We start from the raw sequence: 27,902 nt of genomic DNA, 5'->3' as shown, positions 1-27,902 counted from the left end.
TGAAGGAGAAAGTGGAAAATGTGACCTGAACACACCTTAGGAAGCCAGAGAGTATAGAAGGTCCCAAAATTAACTGTTTAATTTAAATATGATAATCGAGCTCCCAAATCAGATGTTCCCTATGCTTTTTACAGTCTCAATTTGGCACTGGAAAAAGCATCTTTTTCTCTCTGGTCTTTTTATTGGGAAGAACCATGCAAAGAGCAGAAAAGACATGCATTAATTCCCTCTGTGCACAGGAGAAACAATGAAATAGGCAGTACAGAAACAGTAAAAAATACAGAATGGTCTTTACAGAGAAACCAAAATGCTTACTCCTGCTCCTTTTCTTTTACAGTGGGCTAAATCATAGTTGGCGTAAAGAACTAGTTTTTGGGAAGGCTTTTGCTTTTTTGGGGCAGTAGTCTTTAAATTTAATCTTTTATTTTTAATGCCATAAAAATGGAGATTGGTAACCATAAGAATTCAAAAATCATGAGTCATTATTCATCGGTGGGTGAAGGGGAAACGGGCATAGTTGTCTGAGCTTGGATTTTCTCTCCTTGCTTTAACTGGATTTTTGTTATGCAATGAATTTTTTCCATTTTAAGTAACAAGATCCTCTTGTATAGTATTAGTTCAAGTATCATAGAGCACTCTACCAATTTAGTGATATGTTGGGCTACTTCACAGTGCACTGGAATGTAGGCACCTTCAAATGAAATGTGGCATCCTTTTGACGGTGTGCGAAACCAGCGCCCAACTGTTCACAGCAGGACACGAATACGAACACTGTCTTTCTGAACTGTGTCTTTATTGCCAAACGCTGTCACAAAGAGCAGTCCCAGTTTTCATCTGCGTGCAGCGCTAAGTGCCTAGTAGTGATTTTTTTCTTTTTGCATAATAATATGGCAAGTGCTCATCTTCTGGAACGGCAGGGAAACTTACTGTTTTCTCATTCATCTGAAACAGCTGAAGGCATGGAGCTGAGCAGCACGGGGCTGGAGAGGAATTAGTGCTGGAGGGAGTGTGCCCTGCACATCAGTAATAAATTAGAGGCTGGAGAAGGCGCTGCAGTAACCGATGTGTCTGCATCAGAGGACTCTCTGTTTCACAATGGTACCCAAGTGTTGTCCCATGCCAGCTGAGGTTTACTCATTGGCAGTGTTTGCAAATCCTTTCCCTGGGCTCCATTCTAAAGTTAGAACCACATCTGATCTAAAAGGTGTTTGGAGTATTACCTTGGCAATGTTATCCTTTGTGGTAGGAGTTATGTCTGTTTCTCTTAAATGTCCTTAGGATCACACTGATTGTGTTTTGGGTTTTGGTGTTTTGTTGGTTTTTTTTTTTACAACATTCCCCTGGTTCTCTGGGAATACCAGCATCTAATTAAGCTCATCAGTAATACTTGCCCTAGAATCGAACTTCCTTTCTGTCCATACTGCTGTCAGCTGACCAGTGTCTTGTTTTGCATTTAGACTGCCTTTAAGTTGAAGAGCTCTCTGCGTGTAGCAGTCTGCCATTTTGTTCTTTGAGTCATTGGACTGTGTTAGCAGCTATTGCTGAATCGGTAATTTTGCGGCACTGCTTCCATGAAACTTTTTGATGTTTTGTTTTGCTCGTCTAAAATAAACCAACTCAGCTTTGACAAGTTTCCTGGGAGAATACTATATTCATTGTCTAATTGCTGATATGAACGGCAGTAATGGTAGGGAGGCGTTTCTGAAAACTCTCTAAAGGACACTCAACATGCTGCTTTTATTTGGGAGGCACTATGGCCTTCCAGTTGCTGTGTGACCTGTCTTCTCTCACCAGTTCTTGCTATGGGTGCAGCATGAAACACACTGAGCCCCGTGAGAGTCTTAAATCCAAAAGCCTCAGGCTCAACGCTGTAGTCTGGGGCAGGCACTATAGCCTGTATGTTTTCTGTGACTATCTCATTCACTTACTGCCTGGTAAGCAGCAGTGAAAGACAAAAAGGTCTTCCACTGACAAAACCTTCCACAGGAGCGCCACATCCCATTGTTATTCAGATGAGGGAGACTCCATTGGTAGTTTTGCTCTACATGGTTCGAAAGATAATTTGGTCTCAGTGACAGCCCAAGTCACTTGAAAAGCAACGTGCAGGTCTTCTGTGGCTGCCCTGGCTCTGCGGAGAGGTAGGCATTTCGTCAGTCCGTGCCGGACAGTGCAGCAGCATCCTTGTATGTCCTGACGCATGGTGCTGGCACTGGCCTTGAGAGCAGGGAGGAGACAGGGTGAGTAGATCTCAGCATCATTGTTTGTTTCTCAAAGTGGCTACTGTCTGATGCAGCTGTGTGGTGGCACAGTTTCAGCTCAGATAAGGCCCCTTGGCAGGGATCCCTACACGTACAGGGCACACGTTGAGACAGAGCATCGCCGACTAAATCATTGCTGGGAGAAGACAATAATTGTGTTGAAATAATGCCTTGTTTATGAAGGAATCCTCCAGCTGTGGGCATTTATTATGCCAACTGTTGTAAAGTATTAATTGAACAATGAATTTGGCTCAGATATGCAGTGATGCTATTGCTCTGCATATGTATTTAAGTCAATCACAGGGGTCTTAGTACAATAGTTTGGCCCAAACCACTCCAAACTGACCCCTCAATGTAAGGGTCAGTGACAAAATGCAGTGCTTTTGTGCTGAAAGAAAATGTAAATAAGAATGTTGAAGTTGAGTTATTAAAAAATAAAGAAGTCACTGATGTTTCTTCTGGTTTATTTTTTTCTTTTTGTATTTTTATTTGGACAATGGAAAATCTGAAATCAGATTAACAGTTTTCTAATTGTGTTCTTAGGGCTGCTATGTTTGCTATGTCTGTCCTGCAGGGCAGTGTCTTAATTTAAGTTGCCCTTGGAGGAGTTGTTGATTTTACTTTGGGGAAGTGGTTTAATGTGGAAACAGATATTTTGATTTTAGCATTTATAAATTCTTTTGCCAGTTTCAGTCTTCTTGCCAAATGTTGAATATCCTTCAGGTGTTGTCTCCTTACAGCACTGAGTAAAGAGAAAGCAGAACCGAACTGAGCTAAGTAAAGAACAATAAGAGTTAAAGATGTTGACATGATTTTTTTTTTCTTGAAAATATATCAAGTATGATTGGCATGATCACTGTGCAGTTGTAGGTAGATACATTCTCTGTGTAATGTGTATTTTTCATAAACTGGAACCTAAGTAGGCACCACTATTGTCAGCTTAATGCCAGTTTTGCTTTATAGGCAGCAAATGTAAGAACTGCAGCTTCACCTTTCACTGGACTCCAGCACTGAATTATTTACAAAGGATCTGACTAAAACTGAATGGGCTGCTCTAGCTTTGAGGCTTCCTTCAGAATTTAAGAGATAACATTTCCGAAGCTAAGCAACACCTCCGACTTCCATAAATTTTCACTTTTCTCACGTTGCAGGAAAGAAAAAATCCAAATTTCAGACTTTCAAGAACTTCTTTGCCAAGAAGAAAAGGAAAGAGCCTCCACCTCCCAGGGGGGAGAGTAATTTAAAACCTAGCCAGTCCAGCAGCGATGTCAGCATCTCTGTGCTTGATACTACTGCACTTCATTCACCGAAGGAGGCTGGGTAAGCTGGTGGGGAAGGAAAATAAATAAATAAAAGCGGACCTCTCACAGCAGTAGGATGAAAGCATGAGTTGGCCTCTCAGGAGCAACCTCTGTCCAAGTTTGTGCAAAACAAGCCCTAATGCTGATGAAGGAATTCCAGGAATTTCCTCTTTCTTTGCTAGTGCTTCAAAAGCCAGCTTGGAGAGGAGGGGGAGGGCAGCCAGTGGCAGGGGGATCCAAGTGCAGATAGCCCAGATTGTTTTGATTGGTTTCAGCATTTAAAATCTGTCCAGGAATATCTGATCAGCGGCAACTTTACAAGAGGATGATGGTTGAGTAGTGCTAGTACAGAGAATACACATGAAGTTGAGTTGCTTTTTTTTAGCATCAGTGGTGCCCTCTGTCATGGCTGGGGTAAAGGGAAAGAAGTATTTTTGGCGTATTATCAGGATGAGATTGCTGCTTTAACTTTCTTACTTTCTTAGGTAGAGATAACAACTGAAGGCCTCTAGTTTTGTGTCAGCTACCACTGAAAGGCTGTGCACATGAGCCAGGTTTGCAGGTCCTTAAGGTGTGTCCAGAGCAATTCTCAGATCCCTGAATGACGTTAGTTCAAAAACTTGACATTTTTTCAGTCAGTGTAATACAAGCTATTAGCTTGCACTGCTAACACTGCTTCACTGATAACCTTAGGCTATCAAGCTACACACTCCCATTGCATGTCTCTGAGTGACTCTGGGGTGGGACAACCCTCTGAACATGGTTATGTGTCTCGCCAGGGGTGTCATAGATCGGTATCTGGCAACCTGTAATTCGGCTGTTTTCCAGTTGCCCACCCTCCTCATACTCCTCTGTTAGCTATTCAGCCTGGTCTCTCTCTTGATTACCCTAGGCCTTGGATTGTGGAGCTGCAGACTAACAAAGTGTGACAAAACACTGGCCACATCCTATGGTTTGCAGTGTTTTGTTGGAGGGGATGTTGAGCGGGTGTAACACTGGCAGAGGGCATGAATAGGTGATTAGAATGGGACATGCTGAAATCAGCATTGCTGCCAAATGCTTTGAATCATCAAATGAGGCATTTGGTAGAGCTGGACGTTGTGTTTCTTCTGGTGAAACAGCTTGTAGGTGTTGCTTTCTTATGGGTGCCTGTTCCTCCTTGCCCCACCTTTCCCCACTCTGTTGTGTTTATGCAACTGAATCATGGAAATGATCTGGGAATGGAAAAACAATCTCTCTATTTTGTTTGTTAGCGTAACAGCAACAGAGTAAGTGACCACACAACCAGTCCCCTGGGGTAAGGGGAATTAGAGTGACTCAGTTAACCTGGTCCAAAAAGCTTAGGAACAGCTGAGCTTATCCTATCAGCCCATACGAGGGAGATCTGGCTTAAAATCAGCTGTCTGCTCCAGAAGCAGTGTGGGTGCAAGCTCTTTCTCTTGCCCTTAACCAAGTACTTCAAGTCCAATTGCTGTTTACCTCAGCACTATCCTCCAGCGATTATGAACTGTTTTGCAAGATCAGAGATCATGAAGTGAGTAAAACCCTTCTGTTTTTTTCTCTTAGAGATAGGATTAGATGGACTACCCAAAAAATTAGAGAGTATGTTTGTGCTACTTGGAAACCCTATCATGTCCAGACCCTTCATGGCATAAGTTTTATAAGTACCTAGAGAGACTGAACTACATAATCCTTTGGAAAAACCTGATCCTGAAGCCAGTGGAAATACAACTTGTGAGGGGTTTATAGCAGGACCTTGAGTTTTGCAATTTCTGGCATGCAGAATACCAAAACCAATCCTAGAACAATGCTGCCCTTTGTTTGTTCTTGAGGCAGAAGCATTCGTTTTCTTTTTTCCTTCTTTTTTTTTTTTTTTTAAATTTTAAACCATGTAATCATTTTAAAATTCAACTTTCCTGAGTACTAACCAGAGACCAAACCCTCAGATGTGCCAAATGCTTCTTGTAACAGCCAAAGGGATGTGCCCAGATTTCAAGGTGCTGTAGCGGATCAATGGGATTGGGCATCTGTGAAGAGGAAGGGAGCATTATGTGCCACTGCCTCTTTATCTTCTGAGGCATGAGGTTTGAGCAGAAATGAAAAAACCTTGATGGCAAAGTTAAAGCGTGTGCCATGGATGACTTCTTTTCTGTATCATCAAAAGGATAAAAGACCTTACATAGAGGAAAATTGGTCCCAAATAGTCTTATTCCAATTTAAAATCTTCGAGCAGGAAAAACTGCTGGGACAATATGTAAAATTGTCCTGGTCTTCGTAACGAACGCTCACTCCTTTGGCAGACTGCAGTTGTTTTTGAGAGAGCAGCTGCCTGAAGGAATTGTGTTACCTTTCTTCCCCCTACCTCAAACACTAATAAAAGGAGTGGGGTCGCAGCAATAAGAAGTGGAAGAGAGCACAGGCCATGATGAGTTTAGGAGAGGCTTTACTGCTGGCTGTAGAGTCTCATCCTTTCCTCAGTCTTGGAGCTCAAGTGTTGATACACATGAATGAATTGAGCGTTTGTATCGGGAAATTAGTGTGGAGATGCAGTGGCTAAAACATCTGGGGGTTTAGCTAACAGTGTGTCTTTAGGTTCAGCACAAATATAAATACACTGCCTGGAATTACACGTGAATGTATATTTGCACATAAGAGACTCATCTGTACTAAAGCTGCAGTTAATTCTGTATTTAATCCAATGCTCATCTTGTGACTGCCAGAAGAAAATACAATAATTCTCTTACAAACGCATATGATAGGTATGCAGAGAGAGAAAGGCAGACACAGATCTTGTACTGGCAGTCACGAGAACAAGGAAACCTCAGCTCTTATTGCTAAAGAATTCCACGTAAAGGAAGTGAGGAAATACCCAATTAAAAAGGTTAATACATCCTAATGCACATGCATTATTTGCAGTAAATAAAATATGCCAACTAATAATGAATACACATTACAGGAAATAAAAGTTGCGTGACTGTCTTTCTGAATGCAGTAAAATTATGTCTTGCCCATACAGAGTGTCTTCCATGCTGAAAAGGACTGTAAAATTGAACACACAAAAAGATGGGATGGCTTCATTCACTCTGGTGATGAAATAAGACAAGTGCCTTACTTGTGTGTAGAATGGCTGTCCTATAAACTAACAGAGACATTAAGTATTACATGTAGTGGGAGGAAGCACAAACTCTGACCTGAGCTGTGAGAGAAAGAGCTCAGATTGTCTTTGACACAACATAAACACAGGGCAAAATTATTTTGCCCTACTGTGAGACTTGTCATAACCGTATACTGATTGACTACACCTTTGGGGCAACAGCAGGGTTAGTCCCGCAAACAAAGGAGATGTTGTCTCTGGAGATGAAAAGAAGGGAGATGCAGGAGGAAAAAAGAGTAATTTGTTTGGGGTTTTTTACATGGTGTATTTACTTTATGAAAAGTTCACAGTCTTTCAGGGGTTTCTTCTAAATAAAGAGAGAATCTGGGGTTAAGGCAAATAGCAAAGACCTATTCTATTTGATTTCCTTGCAGAAGAGTGTTAGACTTACTGGATTTTCCTTGTCAGAGTTCTGTTCCTAATCATCCCTTGTTACCCAGAGTCAAACTTTCAGAGTCAATGAGCATTGCCTGCACAGCAGCTGAGCCAAGGAATCCTTGTAACTTGTGGGTTACGAGGCTGTCAGCCAACAACATGAATATTCTTTCATGTTTTCCAGTTAAATGCTAGAATGAAATACTGGTAGAGGCCATCCTTGTGGTCTTTTGAATGAAGTAATGTGCGGACAGTACCTGCTTATACTGGTGGAACTTGGTGAATAAAAGCTTTGAAGCCTTCCTGGTCGTGCCACCCAAGTGCAGAATGTGCTCTGCACAACCTAGTAGCCCAACCCCAATCAATCTCAGTTGATTACAACTCAGTTAACAGTTGCTGTGGGAACTCAGCAGTGTTTCACTGGACTGAACACCCAGTAAGCACAGAACCAGAGCAGGAATATCTTACCTGGGTGCTTTAACTTGGCCATGGATAGGTATATAACTGTAGCCATGGACACTTGACCCATCTACATTTTTTAATATGTTTGGAATCTGGTGACGTTCCTGATGAACAGGTGAGCAAAACTGGTTTTGTTGCTGGACTGGAGAGGATTTGAATCAAATTCATTAACGTAGTAGAATTACATTTTCTGCCCGCATTTGCAAGAAGGGGAAAAATAAGCCACAATCTTTGGCAGGTATGACGCACACCAGGCTGCAAAGGTGGTATCCTGAATGTGTCATACTAGGCACATTCCCACCAAAGGAGGGCAGGGGTCTCCTGTTGCCCTTCTGTGCTGTAGACATCTCTCAGGGTGGCATGCATCCAACTAAATCCCAGCATCTGACTTAATCGCCCTCTCTAGTCCACAGAGACTGGCCTGTGTGTTCAATGCTGATGTTGAGTACCCCCGAAAAGACACATCTGCATTCGATCAACATCCTAAAAAGTGTTTCTTCCTCCCTTCTGAATACAAAGGGAGCTAGCAGTGACTACCTTAGACAGCTAACATACACAAACCTGAAGTTCAGCAGGATGCATCCCTCCCTGGCCTCTTTATGATCCTTCTGCCCTAGTGAAGTACTGCAGGGAAGTGTTGGAGGGCTGTACCCAGTGCACTGACCACTCTTCCTTCCTTCCCAGGCCCAAAGGAAGCATGGGGAACAAAGCCTTGTCCCATGACAGCGTCTTTATTTTTGAATCTGCACCGGGGAATGTGGCAGGTGAGATGTTGTCTCAGGAAAACATACCTGGAAGAGTGAAAACTTTGCAGGTGAGAACATTGTCCTCTTATTCATGGTGCTGCTTTGCATTAGCTATCTCCTAGGAAACTCTGTTGCTTGATTCCTCTGCTTTGTGCCTTAAGATTTTGTTGACTAAAGTGTCCAAAGACAAATTTACTACTTTTGGATCTATTCTGACTCTTGGAAGCTGCATCTTTAAGCAGTCCTCGTGCTTTCAGCCTTGCTCAGGTCTCATAGTGTGCGAGTGACATGAATCCAGTTCATGGACTCTTGGAAACTTTCCGTAATGACCATGTCCTTGTCCGGTGGGGTTTCCATTCTTCACTTCATAGCTACTGCCTTTGGGTTAAGGCCATTTATTTATACTGTAGCGTGTCCCTTACGCTGTTATTCTTTATATATTCTTTATATGTTATTCTTTTTGGCAATTCTGGCTATGATGTTTTCGCTGAACATGCTAGCACCAGTGTCTGTGTTAAGTGTGTGGGATGATGGATATGTCAGGGCACGCTTAATGACAGCTTTATTTATATCGTTATTCTTCCGATCTCTGCCAGCAAAGGATACTGCATTCTGCTGGGTCATTTCCTTCTTCCAAGGCACATACTGAACCCTCCTTGACAGCTCTCTTATCAACTGTTGGTTATATTAATTGCATTTAAATAACTACCCAGCTCAGAGCACTGAGATAAAAGTTTAAGGTTTTTCCAGAGACCGAAAACAAACTGTTGATAAGGCAGCCAAAGGCCATTGAAATTCTTACTTTGCTCAGTGTGAGCTTCATGTTGCAAAACACAATTGCATCACATGTTAAGTAACAGAATATGCACAGAGGGACTTGCTCCTCCATAAGACTGCAAAATAGGCTAAGCTTCAATTCAGGGTATTTTTTGTATAACAATAGGAGTAGCAGGAGAAATCGTGTTTATGTATGACAGAACTTTGTTGGGGGAAAAAAAAGCTCTTTTCATGCTATCTGCGGTCCACTGTGCCCTCTCTTTATCCATCCATCATCCTGCATGGTAACATAATACTGCCAGCACTATTTTTATAGCCATAAAAGAGCCTTTTTCTGTGAGCTTGACTCTTGTCAGAATAAAAGCCAAGCACTAATAAAAGCTGTTATTTTCTTAGCAATGTAAGTTAACTTCCACCAGTAGAAGATAGACTGTAAATTCAGAGTTTTCCCCCCAACACTTTGCTGTCTGCATGTAATAAATTTAATAAATCAAAGATGGAAGTTGTGAAAAGAGAGAAAAGCAAAATTGACTTTCTGTGTTTTCCTTCCCATGAGGTGCACAAATATGTTGTATGTCTTGTCTTGCCCATATATTGCCATCTTTGTGCAGTTTGTCATCAGTCCTGCTTTTGCAGATCATATTGGTGATATTTCTTTGATTGTGTGGGGTAAGAGGGCAAGAAAGCTGTTTGAACTGGGGGACTGGTGGATTAAAGACTGACGTTGTGCTACCTTGTGTGGCTGCTAGGTCTGTAGGAATTACACTCCAAGTGAATCTTGCTGAATAAGAATAGCAGCTATTTAGATCTGTTTTACAGAGATACAAATGAATGCATAGCTTGCAGAAGAGCATGGAATTAGGCCTAGAATTTCCCAATCTGGTTTAATAAGCGAAGAAACAGAAAAAAAAACAGGTCTGCATATTTATCTTGGGAATATTCAGTTGAGGTGTTTTTAGTTGAAGGACAAAGTTTCTGTTCAGACTTGTTTCTTTTCCAGCTTTGACATAGCTGACAGACTTAAGCCAAGAATTTTAGTAATGGTGTTTCCTGAGATCTGAACTTTTTTAGTTTGAGGGAACATCTGGCTGCTTGTGAGGTTGCAGACTTTGTTTTATTTTTCTAGGGTCAGGGCCTGCCAGAGCATTCTTTTGTGCAGTCTTGGAAAAGAAGCCCCATACTCCTTTACAGACAAAGTTGTTGCTGGCTGCTGTTGTCATTCTTGCTATAGGCAGGAGCAGGATGTGATGCTGGGGAAAATTAACAAGCAATTCATTAGGGTGGACCAGAAATTGTATTAAAATATCTTTGTATAAAAAATGGGACTCAGCTACTTGTGCAGGAGAGGGTGGTGACAAGCTCTCAATATTTGGAAGGGCTTTGTGAAGGAAAGCTGACCACATAAACCTGGGGTTGGGAACTGCTGACTGACAGTACTTTGTGTGACTCTTTGGGACATCTGGATACATGTAATTATTTAAAGAATACTTTAATCTAGAGCTTTGAAAATTTTAAATTTAACCTGACTTAAACTGCTGTAAAATTTCTGGAATGGTGAAATTTCTGTCTTTGGTAACTTAGTGAAAAAAAATGATTTTGATTTTAATTTTGTACCAAAACCAGTTCTGATGATGGAACCCTGATGAATATAACTAAATAAAAATTTATTAATGGCTATTTTCTGTAAATGTTCTGTTTCTTCAAGTATTTCTACTAACTAAGAGATTCTGCATGGCCGGTGGGAACAACTGGGATAAAAGTGTCCAAAATATCCCCTATAAATGATGCCATTGAAAGTCTATATTCTAAATTTCTTTTCAACCACAGCTTCAGCTGCAGCAGAACATCAGACTTGGATCGCCTCCTCTTGTTATAACTGGAAAGAAACTGGAAGATGCAGGTGCTGTTTCTGAAGATGATGGTTTACCTAGAAGCCCTCCTGAAATTTCAACCCTTCATGAAGTTCTGACAGATTCACCGAGCAAGGTATAATTGTTATGTCACTTTAGTGACCACCTGTACAGAAAAGATAAAATCTGCTTGGAGAAGTGGAAGACCTTTTTGCTTGCTTGTGATTAAAATCTGATGGTACAGATCAATCAGAACTAGAGCAAATTACCTAGGTGTATTGTGGACTTGTCACTGTGTGGGATACCTAAGAAGTGGCCTTACAAATACCCCTTCTGAGTATAATTTTCTCTGCTTTTATGTAGACTAGTGCTGGGGCAGTTGTGACCTATATCATTAGGTAAAGAGGAGAGAAACTCAGTTGATATGACAACTCTCAGTGCCTTTCGGCAAGGCAGTCTCTCCTGGCAGGTCCGCGTGGCAGAAAGCATAAAAAGTCAATTATTCACGGGTGAGCGTCATGTTACTGTGACTGTTCCACTTGCAGTCCAAGAACAAGCTAAGGTACTCACACTGCACAAACTTCCCATGTCTTCCAGCTTCAAAGAGCTGGAGAGATTGGCAGTTTCCTGCAGCTGTGAAAGGGGAAGAGGTTTTGGGTGTTTTAAAGCTAGTGAGGAAATAAAAAACGATGGGGACTGCAAGAGAATCTTAAACAATTAGTGGTTCTGGAATGAAATAGCTCAAAACCAGGGCAATATTCGTTGAATTGACAGGGAAGTCTGAGGAGAACGGGTCCTCATGGGACTCAGAGGGGGTTTGGGTTATCTTCTTTCTTAGGAATTTGCTTCTCTCAGCAGATGCATGATTTTTGACTTGAGTGAACATGTGAGCATTTGTAAATTTGAAGGTCTTAAAACAATAAGCCAAAATAACTATAAAATGTATTGACTTGTGTGATCAACCTTCATGATGTATCTCATAGCAGGATAAAGCTCCCCTACTTTATGTTTGATCCCAGATGAATAAATGAAACCTATCCTGTGAGGCAGGGATTCAGTGACCCTTCCTTTATCTTTCCTCTTGTGTTTTCTCATAATTAGCACTAGATACCCAGTTCCAGCTAATTCAATGTGATACTTCCCTTGACTTACCCTCTTCCTTATTTTATCCCACAGTCCTCCAACCCTGTTCAGCGTCATAGCTCTTTGAGTTTAGGCGGGACAGACAGTGAAGATGAACAGGTAAATAGATACTTTTCCTGCTAATAAACTTTGCTGAGACAGCATGTGTGGTGTCTGTATGGAGCCAGTACAATCCTTTATTTTTTTTTAATCTATTCTGGGTACAGTGTATCCTAGCACACAATTCTTAAGCAGTCCAGAGTGATGCAAATGATACTGAAAACGTATCTCTCACAGAGTTTTGAATAAGAACCAAATAAAGAGAGGCAGAAATGTACTGGTAAGTGGTTTGTTTGAACAGCATAGTCGGCTCTGTGACACAGAATCCGTAAAGTCACACAGCAGAAAACTGGACAAGGCAAAGCACTTCAGTTCTGCTTCCATGTCCCAGGGCCCCAGTACCCAACAGCAGTAATAGCTTAATAACACCTGCTTGTCAACAGTCTGCATCGCTCTCACCATGGGAAATAATTGCAGGATCAGCCCTTTCTGACACCAGGTGTTCCACCGGAAAAGGTCTGTGCAATTTGCAGTTTTCTCTGGATGCTAAGTGGCCATCAGAAACGGCAGGTTCTGCTGTCAGCCCAACACAGTCTGTTCCTTGACGAGGTCAGAAAAATTTACAGAGGTTGTTATTTTGGAGAGGAGCCCTGGGGACCTTCACCTTGACTGTGCCTGCTACTTGGAGCTGAGTTGAGTTCCTGCCCGTGTCATGCTTTCAAGGCCTGCAAGTTTTGCTTATATTGCTTTTCTTCAGTCAGACATCTGACAGACCAGTCAGACCACAGTTATACCAATGGTGTCTTCAAGTGCCAGTGACAAAGGCAGGCACCACTCCAACAGCTGATTTGATTCATGGGATAGCCCTTGCAATTGTATAAACAAAGTAATCTGCCACTTAGCTGAGAAGGGGAATATTTATGTGTCCAGAACAGGCATGGGCCATTTTGGCCCAAGCTTTGCAGTCCTCCGTACAGAGTTCCTGTTTGAGAGGGTCACCAGAGAGAGCACAATTTAGCTCTTTGTGAAACTGAGAATAGCCCACGAGTAAAGGGGAGGTAGCAGGGTACCCAGAAGATTCCTTCCTGATGAAGAGGGTCTTAAGCAGCCTTGACAGCATCTTGAGGGTCAAACTGTTAGTGCCAACTGCACTGCTAAGGCAGCTTTCCCTTTCACTCTCTCTTTGGCCGGCTCAACTTGCCTGTCCATGGTTGAGATCAGATGCTCTTCTGCTTAGTCATTCCTAGATTTTTTGCTTTAGGGATAGAAAGATAAAGCATTGTCTCCCCCTTGTAGTAGACTACTAGTCACACAACTTTAGAGGCCCAAGTCATCTAGGTAACTTGGATTGCCATTGTTTTTAGTAACTTACTGTATATATTCGTCATGGTTTAACCCCAACCAGCAACTAAGCCCCACACAGCTGCTGGCTCACTCCCCCCATGGTGGGATGGAGAAGAGAGTTGTAAGAGTAAAAGTGAGAAAACTCGTGGGTTGAGATAAAGGCAGTTTAATAGGTAAAGCAAAAGCCGCGCACACAAGCAAAGCCAAACAAGGGATTCATTCACCACTTCCCGCCGGCAGGCAGGTGTTCAGCCATCCCCAGGACAAGAGGGCTCCATCACACGTAACAGTGACTTGGGAAGACAAACACCATCACTCTGAACATCGCCACCTTCCTCCTCCTTCCCCCAGCTTTATATTGCTGAGCATGACGTCCTATGGTTTGGAACATCCCTTTGGTCAGTTGGGGTCAGCTGTCCCGGCCGTGTCCCCTCCCAGCTCCTTGTGCACTCCCAACCCACTTGATGGTGGGGTGGCGTAAGGAGCAGAAAAGGCCTTGACGAAAAGTGCTATTAGCACTGTTTTCAGCACAAATCCAAAACACAGCCCCATACTAGCTACTATGAAGAAAATTAACTCTACCCCAGCCAAAACTAGCACAATATTTTATCTTTACTTCAATGTACATTTCATTAACTCATGTCCCATTTTATATTTTGACTAATATGCTCCATTTTGTAAGCTTGCATATTGTTTTTTTCCTCACAATGCAAAAAGCCCTTTTCTATCCAGGTCTGAAGTCTTTGAGCTCTTTCAGTCTTACAACCTCATCTCCTATGCGAAAGAAAGACAGGGACAAGAGAATTTTTTTTCCTCTTTTCTATATCGCATGGAATTTCCCACTTAAAGACTCTTCCTTTTTCTCCCCAGCTCACTAGGAATGCGGCCAGCTTCTCTACAGTACTCTGTATGTTCCTTTACCCAAATATTTTTCTGAGTCAGCAGTTTGGCTTAGCAGAAATTTTGCCAATATGTTTATCTGAAATAAAAAACCTTTTCCTAAATAATCATTATTTTTTTCAGTAGCTTTTGAAACTATGTATGTAATACTAGGATTTGAGCTAGCAGAACACAAGTTGTTAAACTGGATAACCTCATCCCAAAGATGAGGACAATTGTGAAAAGCACCAAGAAATCTACACCAGTTATTCCATTTAACAGTGTTGTATATTTACACAGTGTTACACAGGGTGTAGTGGTTTACATTTTACTGTTGTATTGCTCTTGCTGCAGATGATAGTTACTTCATTTCTTTGCCCTGTGCTGCTTCACTGGGATTTCCAAGAGCTTCAAGCTGCTGTCACCTCTGTGTGAAACCCTGATGTGTCACCCATGTAACTTCTTAGTGCCTTCCACTTTTATAAATACCCACTTTCTGACTAATCTAAAGCTAAATACGAGGCTATCACTCAAAGTGAGCAGTAAGTGACTTCACAGAGACATTAACCAGCATTACCCTGCCTTTGCCAGATAGCCATTACGGAAATCCAACTTCCTTCTTGGCATCTTCAACCCGGACTGATTAAAAGCAAAACAAGCTCTCGGCTTATGGGGTTGAGGACAGTGTTTTGGCAAAAACACTCTTTAAGAAATGGGCCTCCTAGCTGCAGCAGTCTCCTTGTGCAGGCTCCTGCATCTGCCCAGTAACCAACAAACACCACATTTATCTTAAACACTTTGAGAGAAGATACCAACTGTCAGTGCTCAGAGAAAAAAATATCCTGAATCCTCAGTGGAGTAGGGAGTTTGCCATTTATGCGCAGCAGTAGCTCAGATACTAGCTTCAGGTGTTTTTATATTAAATAAGCACAACTGTAATTTTATAATTGAAAGGCAGAAGAACTTGTATGTAGAAATAAGTAACAGTTACTGTTTTTGTAAGTTCTAGTGATCCTTACAGGTTTATCATTAATCTTGTAGAATCATAACAACATTTGGCTTATTTACCAGCTGTGTTCTTCTTTCTCTCACAATGTGTAAGTTTTTCATGTGAAGAGGCTGTATCTGTCATAATACACTGTTGTGGTTTCTTTCAGATCTAGGAACTAAAAAAATTCAATGGAGAATAAGGGGATTAATTTTAGCTACCTGAAACACAAGGCAAGGTACCTAGACAATTTTTGTAGATCAGATGGGAAGATGTTTTCATTATCTTTAAAACTTCATCAGCATACATGTTTTAAATGCCATGTTATATCCTAGGCTTAAACAAAACTAAAATCTGAATGCCAAGCACAGTTAAATGGCTGTGTTTCACCTAGCTTTATGGCCAAAGCCAAAATAGCAGGTGTGTTATACTGAATGAAGCTTGTTCGGCGTGTCTGTGAAATTTTGCAAATGTTCCAGAACGTCTGGTCTACATTTCTAAACAGTAATAAAACCAATCAAACTGTGTGTTTAGGGATTCCTCTACAAGTATTCTGTAAACCCGTTATTTTGATAGCATAATCTAAGGTTACTGCTGTTTAGTTCCACAGAGTAGCCTTGCTGCGAGGGTGAGATCCACATTACTGTCTGGGAGATGGTTTTGAGATATTTGTTGGTGAGAAGCATTCAGTTTTCCTGGGAGAGTGGATATTAAAAGAGTGAAGTGTCTATGGTAACTTCATTAGAAATAGAGATAATGAGGAGTAAGCATCCATGGTACTTTTGTGGCTTTTTAATAACATTCCTGCAATGTGTCACATTATTGGAATGAAAAGGCAGCTATAAAAACTGCACCAGTGTCTCCTGCTGGTGCATACCCATATTGCAAATGGCTTTTCAGATAAGAACTGGGAAGCGGACAAGCTGAAGCTCTTAGTGTGGGAGGGGGACAGACAGTATTTCTCACTTTTGTGTAACACACAGCTGAACACACAGAACTGAGTACTCTCTGTGCAGAGGTGACTTTAGGCATGCATTTTAAAGTGTGGATTTATGTCCAAAAATACAGCCCTTTCAGGTTTCTGAAATGGAATGAGCTAGCAGGAGAATTGTCTCAGAGATGTGGGGAAGCCAAGCGATGTGCGCTCGCAGCCCAGAAAGCCAATCGCCTCCTGGGCTGCATCGAGAGAAGTGTGACCAGCAGGTCTAGGGAGGGGATTCTGCCCCTCTGCACTGGTGAGACCCCACCTGCAGTGCTGTGCCCAGCTCTGGGGCCCCCAGCGTAAGACATGGAGCTGCTGGAGTGGGTCCAGAGGAGGGCCATGAAGATGCTCAGGGGGGTGGAGCACCTCCCCTGTGAGGACAGGGTGAGAGAGCTGGAGTTGTTCAGCCTGGAGAAGAGAAGGCTCCAGGGAGACCTTGTAGGGGCCTTCCAGTACCTAAAGGGGGCCTACAGGAAAGGTGGGGAGGGACTCTGTCAGGGAGGGTAGTGATAGGACGAGGGGTAACGGTTTCACACTGAAAGAGGGGAGATTTAGCTTAGATGTAAGGAAGAAACCCTTCCCTGTGAGGGTGGTGAGACACTGGCACAGGTTGCCCCGAGAAGCTGTGGCTGCCCCCTCCCTGGCAGTGTTCAAGGCCAGGCTGGATGGGGCTTGGAGCAACCTGGTCTGGTGGAAGCTGTCCCTGCCTGTGGCAGGGGGGTGGAACTGGATGATCTTTAAGGTCCCTTCCAACCCAAACCATTCTATGATTCTATGAAAATGTATAGTGATGTGTTTGTTTTACAGGTACCTTCTGGAGTTTCCTCCAGGCCCATCAGTCCTTCATCCTCCACAACCCTGGGGGCACCTGGCTCACAAGGCAGCAGCTTCCTTCCTGCTGACTTCACCATCCCTGCCAGTCCCCTTGGCTGCCTGGACACCTCAGCAGCCAGGCACAGGATTGCCATAAACCCCCGGAAACAGAAGGGCTTTACCAACAAGAACCAGCGAACCTCCCAGGTAGGTGTTTTCTGGAAAAGAATCACTGCGCAGAAGGAAATGGATGTGAATTTGTAATTATTATTTTAAATATTTTTTTAAATTTTTTTCTTTCCTGTCCACATTCCTTTACTACTTTTGTTTTTCCGTTGGAAGAAGGGAAACCACTTATTTTCTACCAGCCAACCAAAAAAAAGACTCACAAAACTTCAATATCACGGGAGCTGAAGAAAAGCACAACTTTGTTTTTTTCATTATTTAGCCAAAAAAGTTGCGGGTTAAGCTTCATTTGTAAAAATGTGCCTGTTGTTCAAAAAGCTGGTTTTCAATTTTAAAGAAGCCTAAGTCTATTTCTACAAACAATTTCAGATTAGCTTTAACTTAATTCTTTGTATGTCAAAGTAAAGATTGAAGGGCTTTGGGAAGGAATGTAGCTCTGCATGTGGGGAATTAGGATGAGATGCTTCTCATCCTGGCTTCTGGGAAACACATTGTGAAGATGAAGTTCACCAGAAAGAAAAGGTTGTTGAGCTGGAGTTGACAGAAATATGGAGTAACGCTTCTTTACTGTGTGTTCCCCTCTCCATCAGAGAGTCATGCATCAAAATCTGTCCTGGAGTTAGAAGTGCCTTGCTCTAAAGGTGGGGTGGGGAGAAATTCAGAATGAGTGTAATACTGAGTGAGGTTTTCTTGGAAACTTGGGCCCTACAGCATCTTTGCTGGATATTCTTAGTGCTGCAGCTGGTATGACTACAGTGCTGAAGGAGTAAAGCTAATTGTGGAGTGTCAATCAGAGGTACCAGAAGTGATGACAACATCCCTGGCTTCGTCTGTTGTATGCTGAGGTAGCTTGGATGGTGTCTTAAAAACATCCTTCTTCACTCAGAATATGTCAATCCCAGTGTGTTTCGCATTCAAGAGAGACCAATGGGCTGCCTTTGACATTTTAAACATGAATGATTTCTAGGTTCTTCACTGAAATAGTACATTATCCACAGTGTTCATAAGTTGCCATATCTGGAATATTGTGTCCAGTTCTGGGCCCCTCAATTCAAGAAGGACAGGGAACTGCTTGAGAGAGTCCAGCGCAGAGCCACGAAGATAATTAAAGGTGTGGAACATCTCCCTTATGATGAAAGGCTGAGGGAGCTGGGTCTCTTTAGCTTGGAGAAGAGGAGACTGAGGGGTGACCTCATCAGTGTTTATAAATACGTAAAGGGCGAGTGTCAGGAGGATGGAGCCGGGCCCTTCTTGGTGATGGCCAGTGACAGGACAAGGGGCAACGGGCACAAACTGGAGCACAGGAAGTTCCGTCTGAACATGAGGAAAAACTTACATTAAGGGTGGCAGAGCACTGGAACAGGCTGCCCGGGGGGTTTGTGGAGTCTCCTTCTCTGGAGACATTCAAAACCCACCTGGACGCGTTCCTGGGTGATCTACTCTAGGTGGTCCTGCTCTGGCAGGGGATTGGACTAGATGATCTTTCGAGGTCCCTTCCAACCCCTAACATTCTGTGAGTCTGTCATTACAGAATGGGGGTTTTGTGTCTGTCTTTTGAGTGCTCATAAACACGCATGTATATAAAATACAATTTCTGTGCATTGTTTTTTAACTGAAAGATCTTACTGCACCTCATTAGGTGGAACAGCTGGAAAATGAAGCATGTCTTCCTGCAACTCCAGAAAACAAGGGAAAATCATCAGAATTACTTGAGAGTGACCAGCATAAAAGCGTTTGGGAAGGTAATGAAGGCATGTATTGGTACTTTGGGTAGCAATACTACTTGTAACTCTTCTACATAAGGCTGACAGGACCTATTTGAATTTTAAGTCCTTTCAAATTAGTCAACTTTCAATTTTATGTCATAAACCCAATCCTGGATGCTAAAGTGTTATGATGGAAAAAGTCATGTACTCCACTCAACACAGTGGTGTTGAAATGGTGAACTTTGAGGGCAGCATTAAAAAATACATGAGGTGAAAGTACCATGTTCAGAAGAACCTGTGCTACGCAGTTGGCTAGATCTCATTGACTGGGGATCCGCGTTCCGTGAAACTCAGAAGAGCCTTAACTTCAGCATTATATCTGTTATGTGTGTAAGATGACTTTAATTGGCTTGTGTTTACTAGATTTTTCCTTTGCCACCTCCCCCCCTTATCATTTGAATAATAGCTAAATTGCCAGTGGTAACACAATTGTAATTGTAAATTGTAAAAAAAAAAAAAAAGAAATTTCTCCAAAACAGCACCAAAGACTTTTATCTTTCGCACTGTATTACAAATGCACTGGATGATGGTAATGCTATAGTGTAGTGGGAATGTTGGCACTTTGGTGGCAGGGCAGACTCAGGACCTGATGCTGTCACACATCAGAGTTCCTGTGTGTGCAGACACATCTGTGCTATCCAGGTGTTCAGCAGTCCTGCTGGAACTGCAGGCAGAGCTACCTGATGCTGAGGTGTTCTGCTTAAATACAGAAAGTCCTCCAGAACATTCTAGACAGTGTTTCTAGGCGTACATGTGAAGAAATGTCTAGGGAAATCTGGCTAGTAGTCTTACAAGTAGGGGTATGCACAGAAAAGAGCCAAACAGCAACTGATGTGGTACACTTTAAGCAGACGACAACTTTCAGTCATTCCTGGGATTAGGTATGTTCAAACTAAAAACTTTGCTAGTCTCCTCACTTGGACAGCCCATTTCTAAATACTCTTTTAAGAGCCTTATTTATCAGACAACAGTGCCCAGACATGGGGAAATCAGGCTAAATGACTGTGCTATCTGGAATGAATTACTGATACAGCTGGTGTTTGAATTGTAACCTTTAAGTGCACACTCTTCTCCTCTGTTTATATAGGATTGTCAGCCCAGGTGGGATATTGTGCAAAGGGAGGTGGTTCTAAGGAGACGCCAGGCGTAAAAAGTCCCACTGATGCTGCCTGTGACTCTTGTGATTCCACACTTGTGGCAGAAGACTCTTGTGCTTTGCTGCAAGAGGTTGCATGCCTTCCAGACACGGACCATCACTATAAAGCAGCTGCACCCCTTCTGAGACCTGAGCCTTCTTCAGTGAACCTGGAGGAACACCCCAGTGCAAAAGTGTCATGCTGTTCAGAGGAGTCTGCTGATGAATTGAAATTACATCAGCAAAATACCAGTGCTGAAGTATCTGCACTTCCACATTTGCAGGAAATTGAAGGAGAAACTGTTGTGTTTCCAGACATACTAGCAGATGACTTGTTTAGCAGTGGTGTGGAAACAGAGGGCATGGATATATTGGCAGATGTTGCACAAGGGTCCTCAGTAAATTCTGTGGACACAAATATCAAAGACCGGGAAAAGGGAGATCCACTGTTTATTGGCAAAGTAGAAGCCTGCTTGGATACTATTGAGAATCCTAACCACGCTGTCTCAGATAGTGCACCAAGCACTTCACAGGTTGCAGTGGCTGATTCAGAGTCTTCTTCTGACATCCAGACAGTGGCTGTTTTGAAGCCTGAAAACTGTTCACTAATAAGAAATGACAAAGAAACTTGTGAAATAATGGAATTTCAGTCATCCAAAGGCAATGCAGGAAAAAAAAAAGACACTGCTGCATCTGTCTCGGAAGCAGGTTGCATGCTACCTCCCAGTAAATTGGAAGTACATTTTAAAGCAGAAACGTTTTCTGTTTCGAAGGGTAACCAAGGCAGTCAGCAGGCCAAGACAACGTACATTTCTGAAAAACTTTCTATTGGATGTCTTGCCTCTTCAAGTTTGGCTGGCTTGAAGAGTAGTATCTCTTCTGATGATGACAGTAAGGAGTATCAGATAAGCAGTACAGCTTCTTGTAGAAAACCAGTGGAAGACAGGCGATCTTCAGATGAAAATGTAAAAAGTCTGCTGAAGACTGCTTCTGCTAAACCAGTCAGATTTACCATTGCACCAGCATGGCAAAGATCTCTCTCAGGGGGTTCAAATTCAAAGGAAGATTCCTATAACAGAAGTTCCCCCACATCCCCTATAAGACCAGAGTTGTTTGAAGGAGTGACAAAAGAAAACATACGTTTTGATGCAGTCATCCAGGAATCGGCAAAAACCAACTCGGATCGAGATTGTAAGGACAGTGATTTGCATTTGAATTCTGTGGACTGGGCTGATCGTGAAGCACAAAATGTTGAAAACCCATTTGGGGTCAGGCTAAGGAGAACATCTTCTTTACTAAAATACCAGAATGAAAGCCGTGCTGAGTCTCCAAAGCTGATCCCCTCAGCTGTTCCCACTGCTTCTTCTGCTTCAGTCAAGGAGGATCAGAAATCGGTGGGCACTGGGAAGCTACCTCCAGGCCTTCCTGTCAGCACAAAGTCATTTGTTAAAAAAACAGATCTGCTAGAAGACACGAGTCCTCCCAAGGCAAGATCAGAAGAAGTGGCAAAGAAGCAAAATGGTCATAAAGCTTCAGGTGTTTATGCTGTGTTTTTATCCAAACATTGCAGAAAACAGTGGTTGTGTAAGAACCTTGGCAGAGTGGCAAACAAAAGATAAAAATCCTCTTGACGAGGACCAAATTCAGCCTTGAGTTCGTCAGCACTGCAGTTTAATTGGCTTGATGATTTGGCCAGTCAAGAGAATTCTTGGCTTATCTTAATGAGGGGTGTGTTCCAGCAAGAATAACAAGAGTAATAGTTTAAGAGCTTCTGAAACATTTCTGGTGTGACCTAATTGTGCCTGTAGTTGGAGTTTTAACACAGCTTTTTAAAACTTGCTGTTGTTTTGTAGTTAATGTTCCAGACTGCAGCAGCTCAAACCTTAACTAGGAGTTGCATTAGGCGTGATTTTTTTTTTTCTACAGTCACTTAATTTAAGATATTTAAAAAGTGAAAAGGCAGCCTGTATTTTACTGCCTACATGAAAAAATAATGGTTACCATGCTCATTTAATCTGCAATGTAAGGATGTTGTTTCAAAGGCAAAATCCGGTTCACAATGATCTCAGTGGGAGTTCTGCCATTGACTTAAACGGAAACAAAGTCAGGTCAAAAACTCCAGAATAAACAGAAAAACTGTTACTGCCAAGGACAAAATCATCAGGAAAGGTAATTTTATCTACACAGTGTTCAAAGGGTATTACAGATGCTGAAGGATTTAAAACACAAAACACTAGCTTTAGACTGATTTGACCTAAATCTCTTCTTTACTTCAAAAATGCTTCTTTTGTAGAAAAAGTCTCCTCTCCACAGTTGGAAACTGCTTCCTGTGTACCAGCTTGGGTCTCCATGGCAAAACTAAAACAAAAGGGTTTCCAGGACCACCCTCTTGCCAAAGAGCATAAAGCTGAAGAGAAAGCTTTGACCAAAGTGGATCAAGGGGAGGTAAAGTACCAAGTAATGTTGCATGGGTGTGAATCCTGCACCAGATTGCTTGGGTACTTTTGCAAATTGTTCAATATCATCTTCATGGGAGGAACTTTGTGAGCACTACTCAAAGAGAGATTTTCAGGACTGGCCTCTAAAATGTATTGGCACGAACATTTTATGCAAGTGAGCAAGCACATGTGTTGACTATACTGTCACAGTGATTAGCTTTAGAGCTGGATCCTCCTATATGTTCCTTTTCACTACTCAAACCTGAACCTTCTCATAGCTTGCCTGTTGCCCAGGATGTATTTATGTAGCCAAAGAGCTGCTTTGTGTTGCACTAGCTTCCTCGCTGGTAGTGACCTACAGACCTACAGACTGCATTCACTGCTCTGCTCTGGAGACTCTGTACTGAAAGTTTGGCTTTTGGACCGACTCTCACACAGGTTTCTTGTGCAGCTTGGGCGATTTCTTCAATGCCCTGTCCATAAGAGAGAGAGAATAACCTGCGTGCATGTGAAGTAACCCTGTATTTGTAGCCGCTGTCTTCCTTCTTGCTTTCTCCCTCCCTCCCTCCAGATGTCCCCAAACATCCTTGTCTGGCTTTTGCTGCATTTCCACAGTCAGGCTTTAGAGATGTTGCCAGGGTGAGCTTTCTGAGTGCCAGTGGCTAGCAAGTTTCTTAGTTGCATTATTTTCTTCTCCTTTTATAGCAAGGGATCTGTGCTGGTGAGAACATACTGAAGAAGAATATGCCTTCTAGCTTGAGCTCTCAGGACAAGAAAGTGCAAATGAAGACCAGTGTGTCTGCTGCAGCAGGTATTCTCTTTCTTTACACCAGTAAGTGGTGTGGGTGACAGGTAGTGGGGGGAGATAGCTACCTTTTTGATAATTGGCACACTTTATATAAGGCCTGTTCAGACTATAGTTTGCGTATAAGTCAGCATAGTGGCTTGCTCACTCAGCAGAGAAAGCAAGTGAGAAACTTTTATCTCCACTGCCAGTTCATGGAATGACATATAAACAGTATGGTGATTTATTACTGGCAAAGGTCAGTACTAAAGAACAGCAGCTGAAGTTGGACGGTGTCCAGAAGAGAGCAGCAAAAAAGGTCAGGTCTTCTAGACCTCCAGTCAGCCAGGAAATACTGTTGGGAGTGGAGTTGTTTAGTCTAGAGAAGACAACTTAATTTGCTGCAGAGGACAAGACTAGTCTTTAAGTCCTGTATGAGCTTAAAATGCACCAGGGGAGGTTTAGCTTAGACATTAAGAAATGCTTTCTGACAATAAGAGTGGTGAAGTGTGGAATAGCATAGGTTGCTTACAGTGTGCAGTTTCCATTGCTGGATGTGTTTAATAGATAAACACATACCACGAATAATTTAGGTAGAGTCAGTTCTACCCTCAGGTGAACACAGAGGCTCAATGGCCCCTCTCCTGGCCTGTTAGCTGTGATTCTCTGTAAGAAAGATTCAGGGAAAGAGTGTGACTCAGACATCGTGACTCACATACCTCTTCCAAGGCTACTGCTGGGCTGCAGCTTATCTCTCCCTGCTTACTCAGTGTGGTGCCGAACCTCAGAGACATGCTTCAGCTAGATATAGATTAAGCCAGTTCTTCAACTGTAAAAGCATATTGTGCTAGCTGAAAGCTATTGATTTCAGATATTGCCTGAGAAGATAAGAAATGCCCCACTGTGTCAGAGCAGTGGCTTTTCTGTTCCAGGTTCCTGTTGCTGACACTCTCAGTAAGAGATGTCACACGCACCTGGCCACTTTCCCCTTATAATCCACCAGCTTCCAGAATTGTTGTGTTAGGAGATATTGGGGGGTACCTCTGTGCCTGCTCTCTGTAGTAGTTGCTTATAGAGCTGTTACCCATTTTTGAATCTACAGGTCCTACAAAATAAGCTTTCTCCCTTACTGCGTGTAGCTGACCAGCTGAGGATGTGCACCGACACACAGGCTCTGATGTCAGTTGCCAGCCTAACTCTGTGTGTGTGGTTAAAATACTGTGGTTTTTAAAAGGGATTCTATTACAGGCCAGCTTTGTCTTACCATTTTCAGTGCCAAGTGAGTGATGAAACATAAACAGGCCAAGATTTTTGCTCAGATTAGAAGGTCTTCCTTTGAAAGGCTGCCACAAACAGACTGGATTTCTGTGTGTTGAATCATCTAAACCTTGGAAACCCAGCAGCCTTCAGTCAAAATTCAGAACTCCACAAAGTACGCTGCTACTGGTTTACTAGAACTTACACCACTTGTGGTCCTTGCAGCAGAATTACAAGTTTTTCTGCATCACCCCTTCCCAAGAATTGGCCTAGTTTCCTGACATCCAATGACTGTATCCTCCTCTCCAGGGGTAGCATTTGTAGGCATATTCTGGTCTTCCACTTCTTGAATATCACAAAGAGCTCTGACCAGTGTTGATGTTTAAGGAAAACACTACTCCTCTACTGCTTAGAAAACCATGCCCTATTGTTTAGGAAATGTTCAGCACTGTCAGCACATGAGTAGGAAACTGGGAATCCCCAATGTAAACTCTCCTTTTCTCTGATTTGGTTCCCATTAGCACAGCCACCAGTTTGTCTAGTGGAAGGTGCTGGTGGTGGAAAGGACGTAGATTTAATATCCAGAGGAGTTATTAATTTGGATCATGCTTTTTGGCTTATGTTAACTGTTAGCAGTTTTCTTGATGGATAGTTGAGGTTTTCTGTGGAATGCATACATCCTGCACACAACAGCAAGAGCCGGGACACCTCAAGGTCAGCTAAATTTGGAAGAGGATTCCAAGAAATCAGATCCTTACTGTATTGTTACTGTTCTGTTACTGCTACGTGGCGGCCCATGTCATAACCAAGGGAAGATTACTTAGCTTGCCTCTTCTCTCTCCCACTTCACCCTTAGCATGGTGAGGTTTGTCCCAAAGCCTATCTTCCCTCAAATAGGCATGAGCCACCATTTTGGGGTTTTGTTTTACCTTGTGCTGTTGAGAGCATGCGAAGGGCTTTAGACTCGCTTTTGCTTATTACAAAGAAGGAAGTCTTCCAAAACGGGAAAATTCATTTCCAAAATCAAAATTTCAGTAACACTTAAATTCCTACATCACCTTAGATACTTCTGAAAAATTTGCTCTGTCTGTGGAGCTACAGCCTGGTTTTAATGGGTAGTATACTTCCTCCAGTATCCCTGAGTATAGCTTGCCTCCTGCAAGAACTACCAATGAGCCAGGATTTTTAAAAGACCAGAGACCTCCTGAGTGGAGGTAAGGAACTTCTTTGGCTTTGCTCAGGAGTGTGACTGATGGAGCTGATGGTCTTTTTCCATTGATTTCAATGCAAGCAAGATCAAACTTCTTGTACTTAACATTGCTAAGTCCCCAGGTGGCCTCTGTTCCTGTGCTGCAGCACAGCAGCCTCTTCATGCCTGCCACATGCCGCGCACAGACTAATCAAGTATGAGAAAACATGTGGATTTTCTCAGTTGGACTTGTGCACAGAAATGAAGTACTGCCTGGGTTGAAACGGATGGGGAGAGCACGATGTTGAAAGACTTGTGAACCATGTCTTGGGAAATGAAAGCTGCATCTGTTCAAAGCTGCATTCTGTGAAGGCCCATTCCAGGCTGTCTGTCTGAAGACATTGATCTTGAAAATTTTCAAGCGAGATGGATGGAGGAGGCCTTTTCTAAATAGTAACCTAAAGCCATACGAGGAGTGTTGTCAGTATTCCTCCATCCTTTGTGAGGATGGCAGGCTTGTGTTAGGCTGCATGAAGAGGAACACCTAGCCCCACCAGAATTGCACCCTCTTGGCTTTCAGATCCAAGAACGTAAAGCACTGGTTTGATCCCTGCCTAGTATTTAATAATGTTGCTGGAGCAGTATTTGTGCCGGCAGTGAAGACTGAAAAAAAATCTTTAAGACTTCTCAGTGTTGAAAAACATATACCAGTTACTTTTAACCCCACAGCAAGCCTGGGGGGATCCTTGCCCTGCAGATGTTTTGTTTCCATTTTGCTGCATACTTGGGAGTCTTATTCCTAGATTTTCTTGAACTCACAGAGCAGAAAAAGCCTGTGGAACTCCTTGTGGTGCACTGTCATGGAAATTAAGAGTTTGAAAAGATTAAGAAATGAGCTAGCCAAGAATATAATTTATAAAAATACCTGGGGCTATAGTCTCCACATGCTTGAAGAATTTTGAAGAACTTCATCATTTATCAGGGCTTAGGCACTTGCTGTTGGGACTGAGAAGATGAGTCTTTTATGGGCAGATTATTCACTAACAGCTCAGCATCAATTTTTCTTTTTTTTAGCTAGTCCTTGTCATTGTTGTAGGTGGACCAGATCGTTCTAGCAATACCCAGTTTAACAATTCCTCTGACTTATTTTTGAGTCACAAACATTCTGGACTATAAAACAATTGCTTTAGAGAGAAGGAAATTTTATTGGCAGAAATTGAGCTTTTAACTCTCTAGCCTTCTGATGAGTGATGAATATCTTGTTGTTGGCAGGTAAAGTTGGACCTATTGCTCAGGAAGCATCTGTGATTCCTGCTGTTGAAAAGGAAACAAGACACTCCTCTAACCTGCCAATGACACCATGCAGCCCTGCTGAACCACCGTGGCTATCCCTGGCCAAGAAGAAAGCCAAAGCATGGAGTGAAATGCCCCAGATTGTACAATAGCAAATGACATGAGCATCTTTCTTTGTATTGCCAATAGCTGCGTTAACTCCGTTTAATCCTTTCTTTACTGTGACCATTTTTTTTGATAAATAAGAGCCTTAAAACTTTTTATCAGACTGCTGTATATAAATACGCAATGAAGAAACGCCACCGCAGGCTTAATTTGAAGTATTAGGAAGCTGAGCATTTCCTGCTACCAAATACTTGATTGAAAACTTGATAGAAAAACTTGATCAATTTGTTACATCCTTACACAGCTGACAGTGATGTTCTAAGAAGACACGCTTCAGGCTTTTGAAACATTTCCCTTGCAAAATATGTTTCTAAAGTTTCCGCAGACCATACAGTATTGTGTGCAATGTGGCTTTGGCTAAGAAAGTAATGTATGCTGTAAAATAGATACAATGCTGGGCACTGACACATCATGACTCATGGGCATTGATGCCAGCACACTTCTTTCGCTAATGCTCTGGGATGGGTAGTCTGACTTTGCTGCTGATTGTTAACGGATCCGTTTTGTGATAGCTATGAGATCTAAACAGCATCGTGAGTTGGAGTGATTCTGGCTTTTGGGTGCTTTGAAGTCACAGC

At 42.5% G+C, this 27,902-nt stretch overlaps 1 protein-coding gene across 1 annotated transcript in view; it reads left to right on the top strand.

Moving 5' to 3' along the window:
- Positions 1-27,650, top strand: part of KIAA1210 (KIAA1210 ortholog) — a 44,677-nt gene extending 17,027 nt beyond the window's left edge. The window contains exons 3-12 of the mRNA XM_086470059.1: positions 3,410-3,578; positions 8,235-8,364; positions 10,901-11,059; positions 12,100-12,165; positions 17,106-17,318; positions 18,937-19,039; positions 20,151-21,734; positions 22,492-22,655; positions 23,342-23,447; positions 27,139-27,650. Coding sequence (XP_086326185.1) covers positions 3,410-3,578; positions 8,235-8,364; positions 10,901-11,059; positions 12,100-12,165; positions 17,106-17,318; positions 18,937-19,039; positions 20,151-21,734; positions 22,492-22,655; positions 23,342-23,447; positions 27,139-27,311 — 2,867 coding nt within the window. The 3' untranslated portion in view covers positions 27,312-27,650. The remainder of the gene's footprint in view (positions 1-3,409; positions 3,579-8,234; positions 8,365-10,900; positions 11,060-12,099; positions 12,166-17,105; positions 17,319-18,936; positions 19,040-20,150; positions 21,735-22,491; positions 22,656-23,341; positions 23,448-27,138) is intronic.
- The last annotated feature ends 252 nt before the right edge of the window (positions 27,651-27,902 follow it).

The sequence above is a fragment of the Leptosomus discolor genome, chromosome 9 (genome assembly GCF_034619465.1).
Source record: "Leptosomus discolor isolate bLepDis1 chromosome 9, bLepDis1.hap2, whole genome shotgun sequence".
In the NCBI taxonomy this organism is placed as follows: domain Eukaryota; kingdom Metazoa; phylum Chordata; class Aves; order Leptosomiformes; family Leptosomidae; genus Leptosomus; species Leptosomus discolor.
This window is presented reverse-complemented; position numbering and strand designations above follow the sequence as displayed.